The 19,034-nt window shown below is 36.4% G+C and overlaps 1 protein-coding gene across 1 annotated transcript in view; it reads left to right on the forward strand.

Moving 5' to 3' along the window:
• PRKDC (protein kinase, DNA-activated, catalytic subunit) overlaps positions 1–19,034 on the forward strand; it is an 87,768-nt gene that overhangs the window by 4,977 nt on the left and 63,757 nt on the right. Inside the window, exons 7-28 of the mRNA XM_074819664.1 lie at positions 66–165; positions 698–753; positions 839–869; positions 1,892–2,049; positions 2,273–2,419; positions 4,569–4,733; positions 5,474–5,642; positions 6,713–6,762; positions 7,961–8,098; positions 8,385–8,534; positions 8,961–9,076; positions 9,777–9,936; positions 10,862–10,948; positions 11,314–11,433; positions 11,800–11,959; positions 12,392–12,498; positions 13,538–13,628; positions 15,035–15,198; positions 15,843–15,995; positions 17,233–17,340; positions 18,156–18,382; positions 18,808–18,902. Coding sequence (XP_074675765.1) covers positions 66–165; positions 698–753; positions 839–869; positions 1,892–2,049; positions 2,273–2,419; positions 4,569–4,733; positions 5,474–5,642; positions 6,713–6,762; positions 7,961–8,098; positions 8,385–8,534; positions 8,961–9,076; positions 9,777–9,936; positions 10,862–10,948; positions 11,314–11,433; positions 11,800–11,959; positions 12,392–12,498; positions 13,538–13,628; positions 15,035–15,198; positions 15,843–15,995; positions 17,233–17,340; positions 18,156–18,382; positions 18,808–18,902 — 2,752 coding nt within the window. The remainder of the gene's footprint in view (positions 1–65; positions 166–697; positions 754–838; positions 870–1,891; positions 2,050–2,272; positions 2,420–4,568; positions 4,734–5,473; positions 5,643–6,712; positions 6,763–7,960; positions 8,099–8,384; positions 8,535–8,960; positions 9,077–9,776; positions 9,937–10,861; positions 10,949–11,313; positions 11,434–11,799; positions 11,960–12,391; positions 12,499–13,537; positions 13,629–15,034; positions 15,199–15,842; positions 15,996–17,232; positions 17,341–18,155; positions 18,383–18,807; positions 18,903–19,034) is intronic.

Here is a 19,034-nt window from a genome sequence, read left to right on the forward strand (position 1 = left end):
GGAAGCCTTGGTGTAAATTTACCTTAGCTTGAGGATAATATTTGTTTCAATTCCACTTGTTTTAGATGACATCAGCTACAAGACGACCCAAGCTCCCTGTTGTAGCAGGATGTCTGAGGGGTCTGTTCGCACTCATGTACAACTTTACCAAATCTGTGGACGAAGGTATGTTCTTTTTCTATGTAAAAGACAGTTACACAATTTGATATATTTTAATCATTACACAGACAGCAAGCAGCACCATTTCTTGTTGTGAACCCAGAATGAAAATTTTCCCACTAGTAGATGGTTTATGCAAAAACAAGGCCTGGCCAGCTGTGTTGTCCTTGTAGTCTGTCTTTGTGTGGAGTGGCTTCAGCAGTGTGTTTCTGTACATAAATGTTTGAAGTGCTATTTTATAACCAGAAGTTGGGCAGCTGAGAGCCACATTGAATCTGGAATGCACTTTATACAGAGATGTGTTTCCCTTAGAAGAGACATGTATGTTAAAACATGGGTATTCAGAAAAATCGATATAGATGTACATTTGTTTCAAATTTAAGAGTATTTCAGGAAGAAGAGTCTCTGCCTCTTAAAATGAGGTACAGAAGGCTTTCCAGTATTGCTTCTTCATACCAAGCTTTGGATAAAAATATCTGTCTTTGCTCTACCTCTTGTGTGTCGATAGTGAAATAGTAGTTATTGGATTGTTTCACAGATCCTCAGACTGCAAGGGAGATTTTTGATTTTGCAATGAAGGCAATCAACCCACAGGTAAATCTACCATGTGTTAATTGTTAATTGAATTAGCCCTGATGAAGAACAAATCATGTATAACAAACCTTTTCTGATATTACAGGTTGATCAGAAGCGATACGCAGTACAACTAGGTAAGAATGTAAATTATTTCAATTTCTGCTGAGGCAGATACCATACATACAGTGGTGTCTTCTGTCTGGAGTTGTTTATTCTCTGCTGGCTGTCTTCAGGTGGCTCTAGTCTTCAGTCTTTTAAGCTGATTGGAGAGCAAAACTGGTGTACTTTAAATTGGAATCTAAAGAGTTAAGCATGTATTTGGTTAAACTAGACAAGGTCCAATCATTTTATGAACAGCAGCATTACACTTGATGCCATTTGTCCCTCTGGAGTAGTACAAAGCCCTGGTATGAGAAGGGAATCATGGTAGGAGTAGAAATAAGAGGAATGTAGCAATTTAGAAAACAGAGTATGGTAGATTGGGTTAAAGGAAAAAGTAGGAAGAGAAGGAGAATTTTCACTGGAAGAAGGAGGAAGTTGGGAACAGATGAAGTTCATGAAGAAAATGAGAAATTGGCCTGTGAAATGTGAGCATCTTATGCAGAAATTGCAAAAATGCAAGAATTGGGTACTAGGGCCATGGCAACTGTGAAGGGTAAAACCCTCTGTAAAGATAGTCTGCCAAAAATGATAATTTAAGGATCTTGAAATTTAGTTTATGCTTATATTTGGGATTGTGAAATTACCTATATTCTGAATTCTTTATTTGTCTGCATCACAGTTCAGTGGAGAAGGGGACTTGAGCATATGTCCTGACCACAGAAAATAAATCCTTGTGAATTGTGCGATTGAGTATTATTATTTGTAGCCAGTTGAGTCCCTTTCTTTTTCACCGTTAATGTAAATTACTTCAGAACACCACTGTGCTTCCCATAATGGTGTACATTTAAAAAAAAGGATTTTGGAGGGTTGTTTTTATGCTCAAGTTCTTGGTGCTTGGATACTGATACTGTAATGGCTGGAAGAATACTTCTTATACTCTCCAGTCATGGTCGCTGTACCTACCTAAAGTCCTAATGTGAACTTCTAGTCTGGTCTGATTTTGGATAGTGGAATATAAGTGTGGGTTTTAATGAGAACTGTTTTTAAATGGCAGCTGGTTTACAGTTGTTCAGCTGGCATGCTGCTCAGTTTGGTACCTTGCTCCTGGACAACTATGTCTCAGTCTTTGAAGCAATCTGTAAATGGTGTGGCCACACAAATCAGGAGCTGAAGAAAGCCAGTCATTCTGCACTAGAGTCATTCCTCAAGCAGGTATTGTAACTTCACTGGGATCTCTGAGACTAAAGCAAAGTCAGATTTCTTAAAATAGTGGGAATATTTGGTGCTTGAAGTTCAGTAAATCTGTTTAATAAATTATTATTTTGTTTGAAGTGCTTCATATTCCAAACTAGGTATCTTTTAAGACTTACTGTAATTTTTTTGTGGCTTTTTTTGCATTGCTGGGAATGCTGAAATGTTTGTATCTGCTTTACAGATTTCTTTAATGGTAGCTAAGGATGCAGAGCTACATAAGAGCAAGTTGCGGTTCTTCATGGAGCAGTTCTATGGAATCATAAGAAGAATGGATTCAAGCAACAAAGAGTTGTCCATTGCCATTCGTGGATATGGGCTTTTTGCAGGAGTATGTGCAGGAAACTTATTCTGATAAAGGAGTTTACTGAATGGTTTAAAGCTAGGTTTCATATACCATTCATTTTTACAATTTTACGCAGCTTGTTATATAGGGAATGCTCCTGTTTCTGGATTAAGTGTTGAACTTAATTAGCTGCACTGTAAAATATGTTGTGGTTGAAAATTATTGAAGTGCATACTGAATTTAGTGGGAGCACTTGCATCACTAAGGATTGTAGTTCTGCTAGTTCCAAAGTGGCTTTGGGGCCACATATGAAGCCCCCCACAGGGGCTTCATATACAGCTGTCACACAACTCAAGATGTGCTTAATAGGTACAGACAATAAATATCTTGTTAGCTCTGCATTTAGATGGTAGAATCCAGACTAGCTCTGCTCTGGAAACAATTCAGATATACTTCCTACAGAGCAGGGATCTCAATCAGAACAGCCGAAATGCACTGCTGACTGCAGGACACCAGGAGGTTAAACAACTGCAAATTAAAAGAAAATGAAACCATGCTTATATATGTATGTGGAAGGCAGGTATGTTTGTCAGGAAACACCATTAAGAACCAGCTTCCAATTTTTGTCAGCAGTCAATTAAAATGGGAATATAACAATAAAGTTAAGGTTCTATACAGAAAGGGTGGTGTCTATGTATCTGCAACCTATGTGCTTGATGGTGGTACCCCAGCTTTTATATAACAAAATTCTAGACATTGGGGCTTTTTTCTCTCTCAAAGCAAAAGTTAGGTTAAATAATCTCAAAGATTATTTAGAGAAGGTTAGGAAATGTGATAGAATAGCTGGTTACTAGCTGAATCCTTTCCATTTTGCTGCTTTTTCAGCAGAGTGCATTTGTTTTGTAGAATTTTCAGCGTGCTTTGTTGAAACCTAGTCTTCCTCTTCTGTGATGTAAGATAGAAAGCAATTGAGTTAAAGGTATTGTTTCCAGAAAAAATGACGTATTTCAAATTACTGAATTGAAACAACATTGTTAAAAATACCTGTTATGAAACACAAGACGTTAATTAAAATTGCATAATGTAAATAGAGACATAAGATAATACTGCAAATTTTAACAGGAAAAATGGATTTTAATGCTCCAATACCTATAAATCTTTAATATGTTAAGACAGACTAATAGTTCTTGATGTGTTTAGACTAAATCTTGGCCAGGCATCAGATGCTAGGCTGTGAGGAAGCAGAGTCTTCCTGCTACTGCAATTAGTGGCCTTAGCCTGAACACAAGTTCAATGATCGACGCAGTTTCAAGGCAGAATATTCCTTTTACTGTCTCATCACTAAAATCATTTTAAAGTAATGCCTGCAGTTCTACAAATGATAAATGGATAGTCTTACTTTTGTCAGCATGCTTTTAGACAGGCTAGATTCAACCTTTAGTCTAACTCATATTCTGTCATTAATGTCATTAATCAGTCCAATCTTTTTCAGTTTCCTACTGTAGTTCTTGCTTGTGACCTGGTTCCTAGTTCCTTTTCCACAAAGACTGCTTTTTTGACCTAGCTTGTGCTAAATACTGTGATTTACAAATCATCCTGTAGAAATCTGTAAGCATTACTACGTACCACCTAGTACTGTTTGGGATGATTTCTGCTTTTTCATTAGTTTAGGAGTAGTCTTTATCCTCTGTTTGTACAGATCCCAGCACAATAAAAGTTCAGAATTTGGACTGCTGGGTTAAAGGTTGAATAGTAGTAGCCTGTGAATGATAATTGGCCAAACCACGTTAAGATAAGCCACTTTCTACTTTAATGCAGCTAAGTCAAAATATAGGTGAATATTAGCATCCATAATGCCCTATTTAAGATATTTAAAGCCAAACTCCATGCTTTTCAGGCTGAATTTGAAATTGTGTCACTGAAAGTTCAAGTACTCTTATAGTAATTACACTACATCAGTGAACTATTACTTTAGTTCATTGCGGGTACCATGTTTCTCGTACATGTAGCAAGTAGAATACTTACTAAACTAACTTGAAAGTTAGTCTATTCAGATGTGTTGAGTTCCTGGAAAAATATAAAAGATTATTCTTATTATGGTTCACTGAAGACTTGTCTGGGTTTTAGTGCTACAGTGTACGTTTGCTTGGCTGTACGAAGTTGCTAAATCAGTATTTTATTTTCTTTCTGTAAGCCCTGTAAAGCTATACATTCTAAGGATGTTGACGACATGTATGTTGAGCTCCTTCAGCGTTGTAAGCAAATGTACCTCACAGAAGCAGAAACAATAGAGGACCATCTGTTTCAGTTACCAAGTTTCCTCCAATCCATTGCAAGTGTGATATTCCATATAGATACAGTAAGTGCAGTATTTAAAGTACCAGTCAGGTTTTTTTAATGCAGCTACAGATGTGTTAGGAGGTAGTAGCTGTGATCTTACCTATGATAGAAAGTGTTTGTTTATCTAAAATATGATTGCATGTAGCTCCTAGGGGATGGGAAGAATATCAGGAGAATACTTTTTTGGATTTTATTTGAATAAAGAAAATGCACAGAATATACTAAATAGAATGCTACAGTGCATTGTAATGGAAACTGTGGTAGCCAAACGTGAATAGGTTTTTATTTGTTTTAGGCAAAGCTATTTATTTGGAGCTTTCCGGACTCTGGCTGAAGCTGGGAAGCAAGGTTGGGGCAGAGAATAGACTTTAACTTACATTCTCTATTCAGATTGTTAAGGACGGACAGATTATACTACTGTGTTATTACCGTTTAATTAAATTTTTCTAATTGTTTAATGTAGTTTAATCAAACTTTTCTAATAAGCTTAAGGCTGGTTCCACTGAAGCATTAATCTATTCAGCAGCTACTTTCCACAATATGTTCCAGGAAACTTTCTTGGTCTGTTTGTTTGGTTTTTGTTTTTTTATATCTAAGGTGAATTCACTTGTGAAGTCTTTTATTGTTCTGAGACAGATCATGATGTAAACTCCTGTAACAAAGTGTCTTGCTGAAATAATTTAGCATAATTCTTCACATTGATACAGAGTTACAATAATTGTCTTTGCATAATGGGTGTTTTGGTTTTATTTCTTCTAGATTCCTGAAGTATACACTCCAGTTCTTGAACATCTAGTTGTGCTGCAGATCAATAGCTTTCCACAATACAGTGAAAAAATGCAGTTAGTCTGTTGCAGATCTATAATAAAAGTATTTCTTGCCCTCTCAGGAAAAGGTCCAGTTCTCTGGAGTTTTATTAGCACTGTGGGTGAGTCTGTGATATTAATTTTGTTGTGGTTTTTTGGGGGTTGTAGTTTTTTTTCCCCCTAAATTGATTAACTAGTTCTAAGAGTAATATGCAGAATAGACATTTGGGGTTAAAAATGAAGCTTTTTCTGTCCTCTAGTAATGGAGTTTTAGGGTTCTCATTGTGTTATTTTTCAATATCTGTTGTTAAATCACTTAAGGGATACATTTAACAACTGTTTTGGATGACAGAGTGGCCATCATCAAGGGCAAGAGAATATATTCTTGTGAAGATCTGTTTAAACACAAGACTTATGTTCCTGCTTGGAATGATTATGGGGAGAAAGGGATTTCAGAGAAAAATTTACAAAAATGTGTTCAATACCCTTTCAGTTACCCCTACAAAATATCACAGAAAGTAGGGTCAGTGTCATCTCTATTAGAAATGTAATCTTTTTATGCTCTGGAACCTGATACGTAGTAAAAATGAAAATTTCAAATATGCGGTTAGTCAGATACAGTCCTGCGAATGTAATAATGAATGTGTCAGCATTTGTAGCTGACAATTCCAGTAGCCTGCAGCATGCTGATACTTCATTATAATGATTTTTCAGAAATTATTTTCATTTTCTTTCAATTATTTATGGTGGCTTTTCTCTATTGCTGTGGCATTTTCATTGTTTTTCATGTTCTTGATTTGGGATGTGGTGCACCCAAGCACCATGCTGGAATGGAGATCTGAAGTCCATGTCTCAGAGTCATCAGGAGTTTTTGCTTTTTTCAGTATGGGCATTATGGGCAATGCCTTGTTCATCATTGCATTCAGAGTCAGGAAAAGTCAAAACTAGTATTGAAAAAAAGCAGTAAGAAGCAAGATCAGAATTGGTTTTCTGTGAAACATCCTAAAGTTACGGCTCTGCTTTTGACTGTATTTGTCCTTAAAGAAAAATCTGTATTCTTTTGCTTCTCCCTGATCCTGACAGAATATATAAGATAGAAGACTGATTTAATTCATTGCTAATGTCATGAGTGATATGGATGCTGTGCCTTTTTAAAAGTCTGTTCAGGCAAATTTTTTTTTTTTTGTTTCAGTGCATCAGGGATTAATCAGAATCTTCTCCAAGCCGATCACATTTTCAAAGGTAAAATAACTATTTAAACATACGTATTTCATCTAGATTCCTAGAGTATATGTTCCAGTTCTTGAAGATCTAGCCCAGTAAACAGGGGAAGGCCCAAAGAAGCAAAATAGTACTGTCTATTCTATATTGTGGCTCAGTTGTTACTAGTCTCTGGACCCTACATGTGCTGAGTGTAATGAGGATGTGCCTTATGTACTGGATGAAAAAAATGATGGGAAATAGACTTCTGTTCTCTGCAGTTCTTGTTTGCTCAGGTTGTCTTTAACAAAGTAGGTTGTAATCGAGGTCGTCCAGATTTCTTCCAGGATAACAGATTTTGGATACTTTAGAAGTTTGACTGGATGTTTGTGTTAAGGGAGGATTTTAAAGCTTTTTAATGCTGTGCAGCAGGATAACTATAGAGTTTCTCAAATAACTGACCACTAGAAGGAGAAGAGCTTTAGAGGTTTTTTGAAAGGAGCTGGTTTTGTGCTCTTTTCAGATTGGTAAAGTGAGAAACCTAAACATTTCACATTTCTACCTGCAGAAGTAATTTTACATTGTGTTTTAACTTAAGTCAGGTAGTTACATATGTAGTTGTATTGGGTCCGGCAGAGATGGAGTTAGTTTTGACCATAGCAGCCCTCATAGTGCTGTGCTTGTATGTATTTGTAGCTAGAAGGGTGTTGATAACACACCAGTGTTTTGGCTACTGCCAAGCAGTGCTTGCACAGCATCAAGGCTGCCTCTCCAACATTCCCCCATCACCTGTAGGCTGGGGGTGCGGAAGGTCTTGAGAGAGGACATAGCCAGGACGGCTGACCCAAACTGACCAAAGGGATATTCCATACCATATGATGTCTGCTCAGCAATAAAAGCTAGGAGAAAGGCGGGGGGTGGGGGGGCATTCATTATTGCAATGTTTGTTTTCTGGAGCAACTGCTAACGTGTCCTGAAACCCTACTTCCTGGGAAGCGGCTGGACATCACTCACTGATGAGAAGTAGAGAATAAATTTTTTGTTTTCCTTTGCTTACTGCGTGTGGCCTTTGCTTTTGCTTTATTAAACTGCCTTTATCTTGACCCACGAGCTTTTTCCATCTTGTTTTTTTCCTGCCCTGCTGAGGAGGGGAGTGATAGAGCAGCTTGGTGGGTACTTGGCATCCAGCCAAGGTCAACTCACCACAGTGGTGTTTCTGAAAAATATTGTGTCCTTTCAGGATTTTTATGGAAAAGAAACTTCTGGATCAGAAGAATCCCTTGAAGATGGAGAGGTTGGAACACGGAGATGGAAAGTACCGACATATAAGGACTATCTGTATCTCTTTAGAAGTCTACTGAACTGTGACACAATGAAGGTAAAAGCATAGTTAATGTGGAAATACAAAAGGAAACATAATCCTGAGTCTTATTGCTGCTTTTTTAACCCTAGACTTTTTCCAGATGTCACATGCAGAAGAACTGTTTCCTGGTTTTAGATGGATTTTTCTGGCTGATAAATTAGTTAAACAGGGATGAACTTAGGCTTCCATAGCTGAGAAACATCTAAAGCTGGATCCTCTGGATCATTCAACTCTTGGTTTGTATATTCAAGAATAATTTTCATTGGTGTTTTGAAATGTGAACTTTTTTCCTCCTAAAAAGGAATGCGGTTTTGAAGATGAGAACTTTCTCACTGCAAATTCACAACTGCAGTCCCTGAATCGCTTGCTATATGATGAACTTATAAAATCTATTTTGAAGATTATTGAGAAATTGGACCTGACTGTTCAGAAACTGGATGTTAATGAACAGGTGAGACCTGATGATTTGTCCATTAATTCCTGCTGTTGCAGGAGAACCCAAATCACATTCCCTGCTTGTTTTCGGTATGCTTAAATAGCTCCTTATAGTGTCCTTGAAGTAGCATTCATACTGGACAAAATGTTTTACTTTATATTGCATTGAAGCGTTAGGAGATGGAAACATCAGAATCGGTAGAAGTTCGCTGTTATTTTAGACTCGCTACTGTGGCATCTAGTCATTTTCATTTTTCTGCTTGCTTTCTCCTTAGAAGCAAGCATCCCTTATTATGTCTTGGAATTATTGATGCGTCAATTTTAGTCCTTTGTGTCAGAATAACTAGAAAAAGAGGAGACAGACTGTTAATCTGGAAAAAAGGTGTAAATGCTTTCTGTGTTGTCACAGATCCAGTGTTCTTGCTTCAATATCTATTTTCAGGATGAAAATGAAACTGACGGTACTTTGGTTGGGCCTACTTCTGACCCTGCTTCAAATCTTCAGCCAACGAAGCCGACAGACTTTATTGCCTTTATAAATCTAGTGGAATTCTGCAGGTATTAGTATGTTTTTAGGTAATTTGGAAGTTACAAAATGATTGGAGGAAATCTGAAGTGAGATGTATTTAAGATGCCTGTTTCTGACTTAGGACGATACACCATATTTCAAAATGCACAAGGTGATTAGTAGGGAGACAGTTAAGTGTATTTCAGATATCTGGGTTATAGGTAAAAACATACTAGCTCATCAGCTCAGGTTTTTTAAAGAGTACAGGAGACGAGTCATCCCTTCATTACTTGGGTGTAATTGTCTTTCAATATAAGTTGTAACTTTCAGTATTATACTGACCATATATCCTAAATACTTCAGAGACCAGACGTACAGTCTTTGTAGAGTAGTATTGGGCATTAGGTGAAAGGTACAGCTTTTATTGCCAGTTGGAGGTCCAGCTGATTTCCCCTAGCAATACTGCAGTCTCGATAATGAAATGTGATATGCAGGTATGTGTGTTTGTATAAATTTAGTAACGAGATATAATGAGGAAAAAATGGCTTCGCGCTGTAAGGCAAAATAAAAATCTTCCTATGCTTGCCTCAGAAGGCAGTATATAATTATTCCCTCACTGTCTTTGGAGCTGCTCTGTTATAGCAATACTTCTTTCTTGTACTGACTTAAAAATTGAGAAAAAAGGAAACAAATATTTTATTCAGTTTCTTTTTTTTTTTTCCCCCTGTGTTTTCTGTACATCTGTTTTAGAGAGATACTTCCAGAGAAGCATGTTGAATACTTTAACCCTTGGGTATATTCCTTTGGTTATGAGCTTATTACACATTCAACAAGACTGCCTCTTATTAGTGGATTCTACAAGCTGCTTTCTGTTACAATGAAAATTGCCAAGAAAATAAAATACTTTGAGGTGAGATCTCTTTTTCCAACGGAGCCATAATATATTTTATTAGTGATGGTGCAGTTTTTTATATATAGTCTTTTATGCACTATGGAAAATAGTTCATTGAAACTGTTAGCCAGTTTCAAATGTTTATAGCATCCTATGCCTCTGTAGTTACAAGCACATAGAAAGTCAAAATTTAGACTAGAAGCCCAGTTTCTGAAGAGACACCATCCATGTGTAATGTTATTTCTGAAGTCCTGAGCTGGATGAACAGAGGGATGGGAAATACCCTTGTGGTGCAGGCAGTACAGAAGATAGCCTGGATATCAGAAACAGTCTAGCCAGACAGCATAGACATGTATGGGTTAGTTACTCAACTTCTGGGATATACTTGTATTCCACTCTGATTTCCGCAGGAAATACGATGCTTTATTGGTGGATGCACCATTTGTGGTAAAGTGGCAGTGCTTCAGCCCATTATGTGTGTAGCCGAACACAGAGCCCAGAACTGTCCCTGCCACTGCTGGTGATGGCACCAAGTGAAGCGAGTTTGGGAACTCATTGGTGTAGATGCTGCTGTGAATTGCCCTCTCCTTATTCCACCTGGAGATTCTTGCCACCTGGAGATCCGCTGTTAGGGATCTTTTTTTCTTTTATGGTTTGTTAGATGGGTGGACAAAGAGAAAATTAAGCCAATGAAAAGTTATTTTTCAGTCATACTTATCTTGCTTATTGGGTAATATTAAGTGTATTACAAAAAGTTGACCCTCAGTGCACTGTATTAATGTTAATTTATAAGCTTTGAGAGAACAAATGTACATTTCAAGTTTTCACTGATGCCAGTTTCATATTGGAGAGTGATGTATAAATTCCAAGTTGAACTTGTGTTTCATATTTGTACTGTGAACTACATTTTTAATACTGTTGACTTGTGGTTTGTGTTTGGTAGGGTGTCAGTCCAAGGAGTCTCAGAAAATGCCCTGAAGACCCAGAAAAGAGGTCTTGTTTTGCACTGTTTGTAAAGTTTGGAAAAGAGGTAAGTGATTTTGCTGGCTAACTTTCATAGTCTGCATATAAACACATACAACTCAATCAAAATTACATCTTCTGAGAAATCTTACTTATATGATAGAAGTATTCCAGCTCTTTGAATTATGCAACATAGTTTAAGATCTTTTTCTGTCTGTTTTTTACTTAATGTCAGGAGGTGTATTGGTCATCTATTCATGTACAGATTGAAAAATAAATGTATAATTGTATGTTAAGTACTTTCTGGTAACTGCAGGTGAATGAAATTCCACTATTGTTTTTGAGTTGTTTGTTTTACGTGGATACTGATAGAGCTAAATCAGGATCTTAAAAGGTTTATTATTGTTGTTGATCTATGTATCTGAACTTCAGGTTGCAGCAAAAATGAAACAGTATAAGGATGAGTTGTTGGCATCCTGTCTGAATTTTTTACTTTCTTTACCACCTGACATCGTCATGCTTGATATCAAAGCATATGTTCCTGCACTACAGGTGGGTCGAAGTGATGTACAGCTAACACTTTTTTTTTAAAACATGTACAAAAATTCTGGGGCAAACTTAGTATCCTGTTGAGCAATTAAGATAACTATTAAGCTTTGTACTGTCTTCAGTGAGATAGAATACAAATTACTTGACTTTCTGGATAAACAAGTACATTGTCAGAATTTGCTTTTGCCCTAAGCTGACTCTGTTAGTGCCTGTGTTGCCATATAATATATATCTCCTGTACTGATCTTGAGTGAGATGTTAAGAAGGAAGATGTATTATATGCTAAATGCTTTCAAATATGGGGTTTTTTTTACCTTTAATAGTAGTCAATAAAAATGCAAGACTGATAACTTTACATTTGACATGTAGAATGCATTTAAGCTGGGCCTTAGCTGTACCCCAATGGCTGATCTGGGACTGGATGCTTTGGAAGACTGGTCAGCTCACATCCCCAGACATATAATGCAACCTTACTACAAGGATGTGCTACCTCTTCTTGATGGTTATTTGAAAAACTCTACATCTGCAGGTACTTACAGGCAAAAAATTGTTAGTCCTGACAGAGAGGAAAATACTTTTTTCATAGTTACGGCTAAAGATATGGATGTGATATGCTTTTTGTCTGTATTGTGCACTTCCTGTGGTTGGAACAATGCAACTTCTCTTACACCCCAAAATTTGCCTTTTTCTTAAACTAAGATTTATTTGCTGCTGTCGAACAATCATTGTAGCCATTTTATATGCTGCTTCTCTGTGATTTGTCCTTTTTATCCTTAAATCAGCTTAGTTTTCACTAATAGAGACTTGTCATTAATAAAGATTTTAAATGAAAGAGTAATTGTCATGTCTTAAATAAAACCAAGCAAAACTAGGGTGGGTTTTTTAAAGAAACTGTGAGTGGGTGCATGAGGTGCTCGTACAATAAACTAATACTAATATGCTGATTTTTTTTGTTCATCAGTTGAATCCCAGGATAACTGGGAAGTAAGGAAACTTTCTCGAGCAGCCCAAAAGGGATTTAATAAAGTTGTGATACAGCGTTTAAGAAAAGCAAAGTCTTTTTCATTGGTAAGAACACTGTTTCTTTTTAGAGTTAAATGTGAGTTAATCACTTCCCACTGTTTCTTTTCCTTTCTTGCCTGCATACCTGTTTCCTGAGGGTTATTTCTATCTTAGGTCAGTTCAATGAATCCCATTCTACAGCATGCCTCAAAAAGCTGTTACATCAGTACTGCTTGAAAGATGTCATATACTAGGGTGAGAATTGGAATGAAGCAGGGAAAGGGAGCTGGAGAAATCCTGTAAGTCAGCATCACTGCTAGACTGATGTATTATGGAAATAAAAATTTAACTCCCACACCTAAAATCAGGTCCTAGCTTAGCAGTGGTGCAGTGTGCAAATACCATTTTGTGAATGTGTAACTTTTTTTTTAATTATCTTGTGGATAGGTTTGTAGTTTTAAAGTCAAACATATGTATCATTTTGACCAGTGACTTCTCAAGTTGCTCAAAACAAATGTAGTTTTATTTGTATATTCCAGTGTGCAAACTAACTTGGAATAAACCTCTTTTAGGCATGAAACTAGTGTGTATATATATGTTAGTATGTATATATATTAGTGTGTGTGTATGTATGTATATGTATGTAACTCTTTCTAGTGTAGTGGTCTTTAAAAAAAAAAAGAGTAAATTTTACATTCTATACAGGCTGCTTATGAAAACTAGTTGGCTTCTTACATATAGACACAGGATCTAAACTTTAAGTTCTGGGATTAAAGCAAATGAAAATTTTTACTTCAGATTTCTTCCACTTTTTAAACTGTTATGTTATTCTGTCAGTATGTGTTATCTGTGGTGATAAAATTTTAACCTTTACTTGAGAAATGGCAATTGAAAGCCCACAAAATAAGATGAAAATGCTTTCCAGTCTTGCCCTCTTTTGCTTATTGAACGAAAACTGTTCTCTTGTTTGATGCAGTTCTTCATTTTACCTTCTTCATCTGTGTGTTAATAAGACCCATAAAACCTTCATTTACTATGTAAACCAAGTTATTCCATATAGAGAGTAACTCTTCCTTCACTAATCTAAATCTGTTGAATTCTTTAGGATGACAGTCCCTCCTTGGAAGCAGTAAGGACTAGAGTTGCACGCCTCCTTGGATCTTTAGGAGGGCAGGTCAACCACAACTTAATTACAGGTGAGTGTCCTGTCAGTGTAAATAAAAATACTTACATGCCTCTGCTCTCTCTCTAGAAAGTAGATTTTGGTGAGGTCTCAACATTGCGAATGCATGAACTCTTCAAGGAAAGCAATTTTTTGTTGCTCTTGTCTAAAAAAAATTGCTTTTATTCAATTCTGGAGTTCAGGAGGGCAAAGTATTCACTAACTTACTATGGAATGCAGAAAGTGTGTAGAAAACTTCAGTTAAAGGCAAAAAACTATATGCATCTGGGTATATGGTTTTATTTATTTCCCCCCCCCGCCCCCCCCCAGCCTCTGGCTGTAAAGCCATTTCAAAACTTTGCCCCAGTTTGTAACTCTTCAGTACTTGTTTCCACCTTTTTACTACAATTTTCACTTAATCCAGTTTTTCAGAACTGCAGCCTGTGAATTGTGTAAGTCTCCACAAGCTTACTTCATTTGTGAGTTTAAGGTGCACCATGCCTTTAGTATGTCCAGGTAGTAGAGCTCCATTTGAGAGTCTCCTCCAAAAAAAAAAAAATGTTCTCTTCTCTGTTCAGTCTGTGAATAAGCTTTATAATTTAATTATTAAATATCATAAAATCCAATTAAAACAAAATTGGAAAAATACAGCGTAAGTATCTGATCATGAGATTTAAGGGATAAATTCAGAGCAAAATTTAGTTAGTCTAAAAACTAATGTGGTTGTATAGAAGTTTTGTTCCTTTCTTTTCATGCTTACATTTGTTTTTTCTGCCTTTACAATCAATTTTCTTTCTGCCAAGTACTTCCCTGTTGCTTATTCAAAAATACTATGAGGAAATAGCATTATTCCCTGGAAATTAAATACAAAGCGTGGTCAGACTTTATTAACCAAAGTAATAAATCTGGGAATATAGGGAGAGAAGGGAGTAAGTATGGCCTCCAAGGAAAGCTGCCATAGCAATAAATGTAGTCCTTTTCTGCACAACTGCAGGAGTCAGTATGTTATATCTTCTTGTCTGATCTGATCGTCAAGACTTTTTTTATAAGTCTTCTGTGTCTTAAAGTGTATTGGAGTGTATTGGATGTCTTAAAGAAGTATTTTAAATCAAGTGTGATTCATTGTTTTCTGGGTTTATAATTGTCTCCAAACTTACCTGTATTGAAACTGGAGACTGCTGTGACTATCTCCTGAAATGTTGGCTGCAATTATTTTTTTCATGTGATGGCTAAACATCTGTTTGGATGTGCAAATAAAACCAGCCTTCTAACATGCTTCTGGTACTTGTAACGTCCAGTAATTTATAAAGCATTAACATCGTATGGCAATCTAACTAAAGTTGGAAGGTTACAGATTTTTTTAACTGAGCAATGAAAATATTTGCTCTATGTATATATATAAAGCATATTTTTTGTTTTGGTCTTTTTCAAATGCCTTAGCTACCTCTGCAGAAGAGATGATGAAGAAATGTGTATCCTGGGACACTGAGAAGCACCTGAGCTTTGCTGTACCATTTGTAGATATGAAGCCTGTCATCTATTTGGATTTGTTCTTGCCTCGTGTGACTGAACTGGCTCTTTCTGCAAGTGACAGACAAACAAAAGTATTGATGTTTTCTCTGCATCTTTTTTTTAATGCTAGCTGAAATACTGCATAAAATAACGTATTTGTTGTTAAGAAAGACCCGTTTTAATTAATTCATAGGTAGCAATGTGCTTCTTTGCTCTTTCATGATGACATTATTCTGAGTGTTTAAAAACTAAAGAGCAGAAGTTGCTATAAGATGACCATTGTGCTTTGAGAGTTAGACTTAACATAAAAATGAAAATTTTAAACTAGTTGATCTTCAGTGTTGTCGTGCCTAGCCTATGAATTTGTGGGCCTAGTCCAGCAGAGCACTTATGCAAATATTTTGCGGCTTTGCTGTATTGGGATGTTGATATCCAAAGAGAGTCCAGAATAGAGGTGTCCTTGAAAACACGATGATGGGTGACTTAGCTAGTGATGAATTTTCTCCAGCTGAAAACTGACTGCCCACAATAAACACGAAAACATTGAGAGAAAGGCCAGTTAGAATGTGTGTAAATTACTTTCATGGACGTGATCTGCTCCTGGAATGGTGATTTAGCATAGATAGGGAGTACTTGAGAAATCACTCCATTCTTGTGACTCATTCTCTCCTGCCCACAATTTTGTCTTCTCTGTGGAAGTAATGGATGCATAAGCAAAGGGATTTTTAAATTTCAGGTTGCAGCATGTGAGGTGCTACATAGCATAGTTGTCTACATGTTGGGGAAAGCATCGCAGATGCCAGAAGGACATCGGGGTCCCCCACCCATGCATCAGTTACATAAGCGAATATTTCCAGTACTACTTCGTCTTGCTTGTGACGTAGACCAGGTAAACAGGTTCATTTTATAAGCATTTTAGCTTGTTTAAGATACCTTTAAATGTGGGAATTAATGTATAATTTTATTTAGAAGTTATCCTGACACATTGCCTCCCCCCCGCCCCCCCAAATGTAATGTATTTTGTAAGCTGAAATTGTATTTTAGGGATAGTTTTTCAGGATTTCAGGAGCAGAGTGAAAGCCTTTTCAAAGACTTCTATAATGGAGTGTAATTCAGAGTAACTCAGAGGAATGTACAAATACATGAGAGTTTTGAGGTTAATTCAAAGAGTTTGTGGTAGCAGCAGCTCTTTACTGCTGTATTTAATTTCTGTATTTTTCTGTAATAAGTTAACTTGAGGTGAAGTTGATTGAATGTGTGCAATCAATATTGAATGTGTGCAAAGCTACAATCCACAAAAAAAGCATTTGGGAGAGAATTTGTAGCTGCCTTATTGATAAGTAAGGATGATATATTTAATTCAGACATCTGAACTTGGTATTTCTCCTCATTTACACAAATCGGAGTAGATACATAGGTTCAGCTCCACTGAAATCACAGATTTTATGTCTTTTCAGACTGCTGTTTGGACCCTGGCATCCAGGTTCTATTTTTAGATCAAAGGAACTTTGTGTTCTGTTAAAATATACAGGAAGCTCTGTTACCAATTCAGGTGAAACTCCTTTTGCTGGCATATGGCTGAATGTAAACCATAGGTAAATCATGCCTGGATTGGTCCAAACCAGTGCACACAGGCATGCACACTATATTATAAGCATGTATGTATGCATATAGAAGTATACTAATGGTTCTTCCCTTCATGCTATAGTATGACAGTATTCAATCAGGTTGACTTAAAGGTAGAATTGCTGAAATCCAGGAGGTTAGAATGATGTATATGGTAAAGATTAAGAGAGATTTTAGATCAAAATACAGCTTAAAAAGAACCTTCCCTGTTTCCCTGGCTGTATATTGGCATATTAGTCTGTGGCATGCAATGTTTGTTGTCTGAGGGGATCTTACTGAAAGTAAGCTTGAAGATCTTTTGAGATGAGTTGAATAGAAAGCAGCTAACCAGATTTTTTTTTTTTTTTTAAATCCTTGATATGGGAATCTAATATGAAGCTGATCATTCATTTTATAGACCCTTTTAAAAAAAAAGTACTAGTTTTTATCTTAGTTTGAATAGCAAAATAACATAGAAATGTATTAATCCTAGAAATGTAGTTGACATTTACTCTTTCCAGGTAACAAGACAGTTGTATGAGCCTTTAGTTATGCAACTCATTCACTGGTTTACCAACAACAAAAAATTTGAGAGTCAAGATACAGTGGCATTCCTGGAAGCTATCTTGGTAGGTCATAAGTCTTTCTTCTATTTTTTTCTGTGCCATGTGACTTTATTTTTAACTAGCATCATTTTACTACCGAAAGAACTGAGAACACATGAACAGATATAATGGCCCCTTATTTGTCTGAAAGAAGAAAAACCGTTTATCAATTTTATTTTTTTTAATGACCATTTAATGTTTCTTAACTGAGATTTTGGTGATGGATTTTTCTATTTCTTTGGCATTCTCAAAATGCAGGTGTAGTATCTTTAGAGCCTTTATAGGATTAATGAAACACTCTCTTTGTCATCAGTGTATACGAGGAACTACTGAATGACATTCACACCACACACTGCCCCTCCTTCCCCCTGAATGAAAGTTGCTTTTGATGTGTGCTTAATTTTTCTCTTAAGTTTCTTTGCTTTCACCAGGTGCAAAAGCTTTAAATTTAAAACTGGCTTGTGCACTGAGCTGAAGTGGTTGGAGGCAAGGTAGGTCAGGAGGTTTTGCAGTACTTTTTGTAAATGAAAAACAGTGTTGTCACACCACTTCTAAAGCAGAAGAAACTGGCCCATCAGAAAATGAAGTGACTTAGACAAGAGTCCTAAACTGGTAGCTTTGACAATAGAAATCCAGATCTTTGAGTCTTAATCCATGCTGTGAAGACTGGAAATACTGCCCTTCCCTTGGACAGTAGTAATTTTGAAGCGTTGTTATTTCTGGGAAACTGTTTTTTAACTTAGAAATAATACTGTGTAAATAAGCTGCTCTAATACTGCACTGAAACAATGGCGGGGTTTCTTTCATTCTTGTAATGAAATAGTCTTATGTAATTTCAGAGTGGTATAGTGGATCCAGTTGACAGCACGTTGAGAGACTTCTGTGGTCAGTGCATACGAGAATTTTTGAAATGGTCTATTAAGCAGACAACACCGAGACAGCAGGAGAAAAGCCCGGTGAACACCAAGTCCCTTTTTAAACGGTTGTATAGTCTTGCTCTTCATCCCAGTGCTTTCAAGAGATTGGGTGCAGCACTTGCTTTTAACAGCATCTACAGAGAATTTAGGTGAGCAAACAGACTTTGAAACAGTAAGTAGCTTGGACTAAATGTTCAGGGAGATAAAAAGAATTAAGTGTAGAACTCAAATAGTGATCCACTGACATTCTATTAATGTATATGTAGCTGTAAAATTGAGCTACTCGGCTTATTCACTTTTAATTATAATTTTGTAGTTTGAGCTTTCTGCAGGTGGGGAGTGTATAAATTTAAATTTCTATCACAAGTTTATGGGAAGTTATTTGTGCCTTTTAAAGGTGGTCAGCAAATTTAATTGCTTTTTTAAGAGTGGTTTAAATGTATTTTTTTTTTTTGTGCAAATATCTTGTGCAGTTTATCTCTACAGTATTTTAATTCCTTTTTTTAATTAGAATTTCACACTTAGTGCTTCTTCTACTCATGTTTCTCATTACATTTATTCCTGATTTTTAAAGGGAAGAAAATTCTCTGGTGGAGCAGTTTGTATTTGAAGCATTGGTTGTATTTCTGGAAAGTCTGGCCTTAACACATACAGATGAGAAATCATTAGGTGAGGTATAATTAACTATGGAATGAAGAAAAAAGCCATCCTGTTGAATCTTGGATTAAAAGAGAAAAGCTGCTATACCTGTATGAAAAGTAATTGTGCATGCTTTTGAAACAAAGGAAGGATTATATTTCA

The sequence above is a fragment of the Strix aluco genome, chromosome 1 (genome assembly GCF_031877795.1).
Source record: "Strix aluco isolate bStrAlu1 chromosome 1, bStrAlu1.hap1, whole genome shotgun sequence".
NCBI lineage: Eukaryota > Metazoa > Chordata > Aves > Strigiformes > Strigidae > Strix > Strix aluco.